This window comes from Chelonia mydas, chromosome 1 (assembly GCF_015237465.2).
Source record: "Chelonia mydas isolate rCheMyd1 chromosome 1, rCheMyd1.pri.v2, whole genome shotgun sequence".
Taxonomy (NCBI): Eukaryota; Metazoa; Chordata; order Testudines; family Cheloniidae; genus Chelonia; species Chelonia mydas.
In genome coordinates this window covers 180,444,868-180,454,706 of record NC_057849.1, presented here as the reverse complement: position 1 = coordinate 180,454,706, position 9,839 = coordinate 180,444,868, and the positions used below count along the sequence as shown (strand labels likewise).

The window sequence follows — 9,839 nt, the reverse complement described above, 5'->3', positions numbered from 1 at the left end:
TATATAGACTATAAAAGGTTATACAAAATTATGGGATATTTTTGTCCTGATTGATAATGTGTACAATACTAGTGTGTCACTGAGTCTTTCTTAAAATAATTGTTCTGTAATATCAGCAGTAGTATTTTGATGTATGGTATAGTAAATTTAGTAGTTCTCTGCTTAAAAATGGGGGCAGGGGGGAAAACCAGGTCTGTGAACAGTCTGTCTGAACAACTGCCTAAGTCAATGTCACTGCCAAATTGGCAAGCATCAGAAAATGTATTAAATGAATAGACAATTCAGTAATGTCCAACAGATAACTAAAATTGAAATTTTATTTTCTTCAATAATATTCATCAGACATTTTTCTGACAAGACTTTACTGAAAGATGAAGTGCAAATGGGAACCCTGTAAGAATGTTTATAAGAATTGTACATGACATTTCTTAAGCGCCACTAAGTACACATTGAATACTCTGTAAGTATATAGGCATAGCAACATGCAAGTGTCATGTACCTAACATTACAATGTGCATTTTGTTCACTTACAATTGTTGAGAAAATTAGATGCAGTAACTGAATTTCCATAGTCAGTGCAATATGCTTAATTCCATTGGATTTTACTTACAGCATGAAGTTTATATTTTTTCTTGAAATTCACTGCATTTGGAAGGATAAATTTCTAAGTCTAATAGCATAACACATTGTAGTTCCTATGAGATTACTGTTACATAGTGTATCAATGGAAATAGTTGATATCTTTTCACAACTTTTTCCTTCTGTATTCTAGCAAACTTCCTGCAATATTGAAAGTGTTTTGTTGTTATAAAATATCTAAGCTAAAAGTAAAGGATGCACAGGGAATGGAGTTTGGAATTGAAGCCCTTAGAAAAGAACTTGAGATCAGCTCAAATATTTAGTTTAAGGACTTGAGCCAAATGCTGTTGAACTCAATAGAAATGCTGCATTAAGAATTTTGAGAGTGAGTTATGTATGAATCCAGTAGTCCATGAGTCCAAATCTCAAACTCTTTGTTCATTGTTTAGCTGTAGTCAGTACATAAAAGCAGATGATTTTAAGGCTGCCTTTGTTTGTGTGTATATATGGAAACTACCTAGGGATATGGGAAAATCTAGTTACACTTAAATGAGGACTTAATATCCAACATACTGCAGAAAGGAAGGGGAAAAGGAACAATAGTTCAGTCCAAATATCATACATTTTTCTCCTCTTTTGAACCAACATAAATATTTATAAAACAGAACTTACCTTAAAAATGGGGGGTGCGTTTAGTATGAAAACCCTCTAATAATTTTCATGTAAAACAAGAAAAAAAAAAAAGAAAAGCTAGTAATGTAAAAGAAAACAGTATCAGCAATTTTCAGCACTGTGTGCAAGGACAGGATAAGACTAAGTACAGAGATCAGTACTTACATAGGAAACACTTCTGGCTTGACCCTGGATACAGGGAAAGTGCTTAAGTACTGACCCTTGGCAGGCTTAGCTTTTGCACCTGAAATCTTTAAAAAATTCTTTCACTTTTCCTTTGTAATAACATAAAGCATTCATTGGAAAGGAGAGTCTTTCTTCCACCTCAGCAATTGCTCCTTTTAACACAGCAGAGGCTTAAGTCACTTACACACAAAAGATGGGAGGGTGGGAGGGGAAGGACAGACCCTTGGCAACACGCAGAAGCCATGAAGCTGGTTTAACCAGCTACTTGAGGGCTTTTCATTGTGTTAGGGAATCCCCAGGTGCTCTAGAGTCATATCAGCTCCCATGCCATTTCCCCGTTTGACCCCAGTGCAAGGGGCTTTGCTCAGAAAAATGGGCATGGCTGAGCACTGGCAATTCCTAACTAATGGGAACAGCCCCCTTGGAGGCCCAATGGCAGTAGGGGTTGGTTAGAAGGGCCATGGATTGGAATGGCATAAAACCATGTTTGCACGCACACACCACCACCCCCATCATCCTTCTGAGTTGCTCCAAATGCAGTATGTTGGTGTGATACTTGAATAGCATTGTGGGTCTGAGCTAACTTCCCTTACAGTCTGTCAGATGACTGCCTTTGACTTTAGTGGTAGTTAGATCAGGCCCTCCTAGAACAATCATGTAGGAAATCCTGGTGTTGAAAAGTTTCAGAAATAATCTCTTCCATACTGACACATTGCTTTGCTTTGCTTTTTTTTTGCACTAGAATCATAGAATATCAGGGTTGGAAGGGACCTCAGGAGGTCATCTCGTCCAACCCCCTGCTCAAAGCAGGACCAATCCCCAATTTTAGCCCCAGATCCCAAATAGCCCCCTCAAGGATTGAACTCACAACCGTGGATTTAGCAGGCCAATGCTCAAACCACTGAGCTATGCTGCTGTAATCCCTGGATTGAGTATTTGTATTGTAAATGTACATTGGAGATATTATGTTTAAATAAATGATAAGTTAAAATATCTTGACAGCATGTGTATTACTGATGTAATGCAAAAACTTGCATATGGTTTTAGAATTGACATTATAAACCTACGTTCTTTGTTAGTGAAAGTAATTGTGTTACAGCTGAATTGTATAATATTCTTCTCCATATTTAATAGATAATGGTATGGTATAACTGTGTTTGTAAACATTATGGGATGCATCTTCAGCCAATGCAAATCAGCCTATACTAAAGGAAATAGAGCTAAGTGGAGATATAGCAGCTGAGGATGTGGCTCTGTATCTACGGTATTACCCAGTGGGACTACCTACAACAGAAGATAGTAAAAATTGGAGTTGTGGGACAGAGGAAATTAGATAAAGAGCCATGAATGCAGCCAAGTTGTTTTCAGTGTTAACAGCAAAACTTACAATTATCCCTTTTAGAGGCTAAATCTAAGACTTTCTAATATTTTAAAAATGTATATAGACACTTCATAGCCAGTATTTAACGTGAGAGGTAGCTTAACAGTTTACCCCATGTTTTCAATTCCTACATTTCATCTAACTGGAGTTGTTAAATCATAATATTATATACAAGCATGGAGTGATATTGTAAAACTTTAGTGAGTGCCGTTTCCTATATTACATTTAACATATTCATTTTCTTCTTTTGCTATTTCACGTTCTCTCACTACTTTCAGTGAATTACTTTTGGAAGGGTATGACAGAAAACAAGAAGAAAAAGATATAAAATTTCATGTTTTGAAAAAGTTAACTTTATCACTAAAGGCTTCCTCTGTACTTTGATGGAAGCAGTTTGTACTCACAATGTAAGATTACCTGACAGTATTGTGAAAGAAATAGTGAAAATTCCAGGTGGTTCAACAAAATAGAGGTCAGCATAATGCAGTTCTCCATTTCTTTCTCTCTGCTGTTCAAGCTAAAAAAACCCAGGGCATGTGGCAGTACATTTCAGTATCTTAGCTTGCTAGACTTCCCCAAGAAGGAAAAAAGAAAACCTTGTTCTGTTGAGGCAAAAAGAGATTACTGACCAGGATTGCCAAACTTGCAGTATGCTGGTAATAAAGCCATTTACATTTGTGCTTTGTGCCACAAATGTAAATGAATTCTTACTCTGTCCTAAAAGTGTTTCAGTGGAGTCTCATAGGACCTCAACGGTACTAGAGGGGAGACAGAGCTAGTGGGGTGGGAGGACAGAGATGCATTATAATAAATTAAATATCATTGCAAGTAGAGGAATTAAGCATATTGCATTAAGCATGACTATTGCATGTGTGTGTACTTTAAAGTTATTTTCGCTGCTAGGGTTTTTCTTCCCCTCTTTTAAAATAATCAAAATGCATATTATAATTACATAGGTTTCCAATATCCATACACAGGAAGTACAAGATACTTACATGTAAGTACACTGTAGTTACCTATATTTTTGCATAGTTTTTAGTGTGTACTTTGTGCCACTTAATAAAAAGCATTACTCAGTTGTTTCTATTAGCAGCTGATTCAATTGAAGTAGCTGAATTTTTTTGGTACGTTCATCACAGATTACCATTTCTTAAGAGTGAGTAGATTGGACACTTGCAGTAATCTAGTTAGGTGGTGGGAAAAACTGTGGGGTGAACATGAAGTTTTATATCACCTCCTTATTAAAGAAATGGAATGTTAGATTCCTGGTGTTGATTTACTAAATTTAACTTTAGTTTGAACAGATTAGTAAAGGTAAGAGTTCCATTTTCCTTTTGGTAACACTTTACAATAAGTGGCACTAAATTACACTATAACTGCTGTGTTACATGGAAGTACATGTGCGTACATGGTAACTTCAGTGCTGTTTACAATCAGCTGAATTACATAATTACAGATGATCCTGTCCTTTCTTTTCATTGAGATAGTTATATCTATATTATGCTATAATGAAAATACACATTAACTTCCATGTATTATTTAGAAAAGTTGGTTTTCTTCATGTATTCTTTATAGAGGAAGTCTCAGTGCAAGAAATGTGAAGACATTTTTAAGTGTTCCAGATAAAATTCTTAGCCTCAACTTAAATATCAGGTTCTTTAAACTGCTTCTTGGATTCTCTGATGACACTAAACAGAATGGAAAGATGCACCCATTTGCCTGTGATGCCACATGCCTGTTTAATGATTATGTTGTCAGAGCATAAAAAAAAATAACAATTGTTCTACATTTGAAAGTTAAAAATAATCAGTGGACATTGTAAACTGGCAGTAATTAGCTACCTTGTCTTGAGTAAATTACATTGCATGTGTTTGTAGGTCTGGATGTTATACTAACATTCTAACTAACATGGTTCCCATTCGGAGCTTTCATTTTACACATTTAACAGATTTCTTGAGACTATAATGGGCTCAGTATTTCTGAATGGGATCTTTTTGTATAAAGGAGAAAGACAATGTGTTTTTATCTGTTGAATACTATACTCAGTTCTAAGTGAGCCATGATGTTGCTTACAAAGGGCCTGGCACTGTATTTATTACCTTACACCCAGTGAAGTCATTTGAACATGTGGATGTAGATGGATGTAAAGAACTACCCAATCAGAATTCTCATTTCATTTATACTGGGTGTAGTGTTTTTACACCCACTTTGCACAAATGTAAATGAAATCACAAGATGCAAGACAGTGGAAAAATCAGAAATCTATTGAAAATTAGCACACATTAAGAGTTTTAACTAAAAAACAACCAATGTAATTTAAGTGTCCAATTTATTTCTGGTTTTGCAATGTTTCAGTGCTGGTTTTACACGACGCTGACAAGACGGCTTTAAGTGGTCACATCTAAAGATGCTCTAACATTTGAAGGTCTCACTTGATGTCATGGTAAGTAATGATTTAAGCAATGACTCTACAATTCAAGCAAAGTGCAGTTTAGATAGAATGTATAAAGCTGTAAAAGCAGCACTGATGAACAGCTCCACTTCAATAAATAAGGCCCTGATCCAGCAAAAAACTTACTTTGAGTAGTTCCATTGAATTAGGTGGATCTTCTCACGTGCTTAAGTGATTTGTTGGCTCAAACCCTAAGTCGTTAACCAGACTGAGATATACAGTATTGTAATGCTGTTAATGCAACTTACTGTTGTGACAAGAACCTTTCTGTTCTGGTACTAAACTAAATGATTTCCTTTGCCAACCTTTTAAAAGTGTATGCTTTGAAAGACATGAATATCTTGAAAAGCTGTACTAGTCTCAATGTGTCTAGTAGCACCTACCTGGTTCTCTCAAACTACCATACTATATTAACATATTATTGCATTTTTCCACAGATGGTATGGAGTGAACTGTAAAAACAAGCATGCAATCACATCAATGCAGACTTATTTCTTTAAAATGTCATACTGTATATGATTTATTATGTTAACACTCAACCACATCATATTATTTATGTTCTGTATATTTTGAAAAAGTGCTGCTTGATCAACATCACCCTCTTTTTCTTAGAAATTAACAAGATAAATGTTTCAACAAAAAGAAAGAAAGAAAACAATTAAAATACTATAATATTCTCCTTAATAGGCTTATACTCTTCTGATAAATAATCTGACACAGCACCTTTGTCTTCCATTTTATCTTAATTCATGATGATGTATTCAGATTCTCCCTCCCCCACCCCCACAAAAAATAAATCCCAGGAGATAATCCTTTACACTAAGCCATCATGCTTTTAGACTTCACAAGTATAGCAACCATATAGAAATACTATTTTTCAAAGATGCAACACTTGGGAGAGAGAGATGAACTCCAAATGATACAGATTTTCATTCTCCAGCATGGAATCACTACCAAGAGTTGATCTGGCACCATTTTTATTTCAGTGGAAGAGGAAATAAGCCATTGGGCTTATAGTGTTTTGTTGTCATATTTAAGAACATGAGACTTTAAGAGAGACTTTCACCATAGAGCTAAAAGCATTGGCAGAAATTCTCTATCATTCACTGTGACATAAGTTTGTACCCCACAAAATGCATAGACAGGAATTTAATATAAAGAATTAGTCCATTTACCGTATACACAAAACATATATCATTTAACTCTTTTTTTCTTTTTTTTTCTTTTTCTTTTTTTTTTTTTTTGGCAACCCAACATAGATAAGCAGCTGTGGAACTGCCAAATTAAAAATCGAGAATTTAGCAACATAATAGTATTTTTTAAGGATATTAATCAAATGTGGTTGTAATTCAAAACCTGAGGCTGTGCACTGGTTGTTAGCTTAAAACTATCTTTCCATATAACATTGTGCTTCCATTGTATAACAAAGAAAAATTAACAAGAACTAGAAAAGTTTGCTGCTGAACAGTGCTAGGACATACAGACAGAAAATACTAATACATGTTATCTATTTAGAATATTGATTTAAGTCATATCTAAAGGGATATAATGGACATTAGAAAATGCTTACTTGTGACTGACTTAGCTATAGCCAAAAAAGTTAAATATGTATCAAATAATGTTTAATTGGATTTATTATATGCACTATATACAGATAGGAAAATGCCTTGCAATTGTGCCCCATGAACACTACAAATCTGAATAGGCAGGTGAGTCCATATGAAGCAAATAAATTATTAAAACCGAAATTATAGAAATGTATCTAATCTTGTGATCCCAAAAAGCAGTAAAAGGGCTGAATAAATTTGTTTCAGAATGAAGCTACAATTATCTAACTCTGCAGAATTTGTATAGATAATACAGTATGATTTAATTACCACCCAAGCATGGAATTAGTATCAAGGTACCATTTTTAATGACGTATTGATACTCCTTTTCCACCAAATCCAAGCATACAAGAAACTATACTATAATGTTTTCAGTTTGTGGTTCCTAGGGCATATGTTTCAAAAACAGGTTGCCTTTGAATTATAGACATGTATAAAACATTCTTTGTAAACCTCTAATCTTAGATTTAATGTTTTATGTAAGTACATTAGGTCCTTATTGAATAGTATTTGTTATGAAAATCATCCAATGACATACTGATAGGGACCATGGTAAAAGAAAACTGGAAAAGAAGAAAGCTATATAACATTTAAAAATGTAGAAAACTCAACAGCATGATTTAAGATGAAGATTAACATTGTTAAGGCTGTATATTCAAGCACTGTATGTTAAGAGAGCAATGGATATGAATTTTAGGCAATAAGAAATGTCCTGCATTGTGAATGGTACTGTAAAGAAAGAATGATGCTGTCAACAACTGATTGTTGGCATAAACTGGCTACTTATAGCAGTATGTAAGTTAATAAAGTTTGCAGAAGATGGCAGAAATGAATTCTGAAAGATGATAGCCAGTTTTCTCCAGCAGTCAGCCTGAAAAGTAAAACTCAGAGAATCTAGGTCTGCATCTAAATGAAATACTCCTTTTTCTCCTCTGCATTGACTTGGCTGCCTTCTGCATTGATAATGGCTGTGTCAGCATCAGGTGCATCTTCAGCTCCTTTAGCTTCATTTGTTAAATATGTTCCTATGGGAATTAGTACAATAACAAAATTAGTAATTTTACTTTAGATAGTTTTATGCACAGTAGATCTGTAACAAAGATCTAACTGGTTTAATGAGTGGAGTGGTGCAGAACAGAACTTGATGCACAATTTTAGCATTAACTGTACTGGTACATATAACATTCTAATTTGGGCAAGTAGTAATTATGATTCATAACACTTGTCCCATATGCACATATATTTTCACATATCTATGGGGGGGAAAAAAGGTACAGCAGGTTCAAAACCATATTTTTTCTATCTCCAGTGGCATGAAGCATACAAATATTTTAACATACAATAGTTTAAATTATATCACTGTGTATTATATGGTATATCTAGATGGGTAAGAAAATTAACTTTGAATAGCTTAGATTTCATTAAACACATGTTTTTGAAAAATGGCTTCTAATTATTTTTGTACTCTCACATTGATGTAGGCCATTTTTTTTTATTTGCTCTTTAATTCCACAGACTAGGATAATTACGATTCTCTAGAAGTGCAAAACTGAAAATAGCTGCATTAAGTTAACCCAGTTGCTTCACATTGCCACTGACATTGCTTTGCTAAATAGTATAAGAGCAGGATATTAATAGAGCTGTATGCAACAGACAATTTTCACTTTGTGAAAAGTGATATTTACATTGGCTTGGGACTCATTTGTTTTCAGCCAGGAAATAGAGCAAAGCTGTCACATTTTCACCAGATTAATTAGAAATTTGTAATTTTTCACACAGTTCTTCTGAACTTAAAACAAATATTTTATCGGTTTGTATTTGCTAACCGCATGACTACCCTATGTAGAATTAGGTTTAATAATAGTAATACTTTTGGGGGAGGAAGGTAAACTAAGGTTAACAACTACGCTGCAAGCCATTCAGACATTAAGCCTTCATAAACTTTTTTTTTTTTTTAAAAACAATCACCTCGGTCAGATTCTAAAATCTGTCCTCTGTTTTACTCAGACCCTTCTCTCCATTGACTCTAATGGAGTTTTTCCCTCAATAAGCGTAGTGTAAAAACTGAGTCAGGACTTCAGAATTTTGCTCCTGGAGTGAAATCCTGGCTACTCTGGAGGCCATAGCAAAACTCATGCTGATTTCAGTGGGACCAGGATTTTACTCCTTGTATTTAACACAACTTATTTAAAGTTTTATCATGATTTCTGATAGTTAAAGCCTCATTTCAATAACCATTTATATTCTGTGGAATTAATATAACAGTTAAAATGATGAGGACACGTAACTGAGTGCTTACAGCAAAGGGCTAGAATCTAGGAGCGTTCTTCCTTCTAAATCTCCCTTAGCCACTGACTCACTACATGACCTTGGGCAGGTTGCTCAACATCCTTTTGCTTCAGTTAATCCAACTGTAAAATTGGGTACAAAATCAGGACCTCATGGGAAAACCAGATGCTACTTCTGAGCGTGAGCTTTCCCAGGCAACTAAATTACAAGGGGACGGTGGGGGCAGAGAGGGCACGAGAGTGTTTGAGGGTGAAACTAATCATGAGGAAGTATTGCTGCAAAAGGTGATTGCACTTTGATTAAATCTGTCCTACCTTTATGTCTTGCCAGATATCGTCCAAGCAGAATTATAGAACATAATGTGACAAAGACAACTACAGCCACTATTCCTCCTATGAGAGCATGGTCAGGTCCAGTCTGTCCAGCCAAAGCATTTGGGTCTAGGGGAGGGAAAAAAAAAACAAAAGTTGTCCTGGTCAGATTAGAATTGATAGGAAAATGCACAGCAGCAAGTTATACTGATCATTTTGAAAATAGGGCATTCCCCTCTTTAATATTCAGGGTGGTCATTCCCCCTCTTCTACTACCAGTATCTTATCAACAGCATAGCATTGCATGTATTCCCAGACTGTTAAAGCCCTGAGGACATCACAGTTATGAAAAATATTACCTT

The 9,839-nt window shown here is 35.0% G+C and overlaps 1 protein-coding gene across 8 annotated transcripts in view; it reads right to left on the bottom strand.

Annotated features, from left to right (window-relative positions):
• Window positions 1-290: 290 nt before the first annotated feature.
• CADM2 (cell adhesion molecule 2) overlaps window positions 291-9,839 on the bottom strand; it is a 1,031,723-nt gene continuing 1,022,174 nt past the window's right edge. For all 8 annotated transcript variants that reach the window (XM_037906100.2, XM_037906084.2, XM_043538395.1 and 5 more), the window contains 2 exons: window positions 9,481-9,606; window positions 291-7,902 (listed from right to left, as the gene is read on the bottom strand). In XM_037906100.2, coding sequence (XP_037762028.1) covers window positions 7,784-7,902; window positions 9,481-9,606 — 245 coding nt within the window. In that variant the 3' untranslated portion in view covers window positions 291-7,783. The remainder of the gene's footprint in view (window positions 7,903-9,480; window positions 9,607-9,839) is intronic.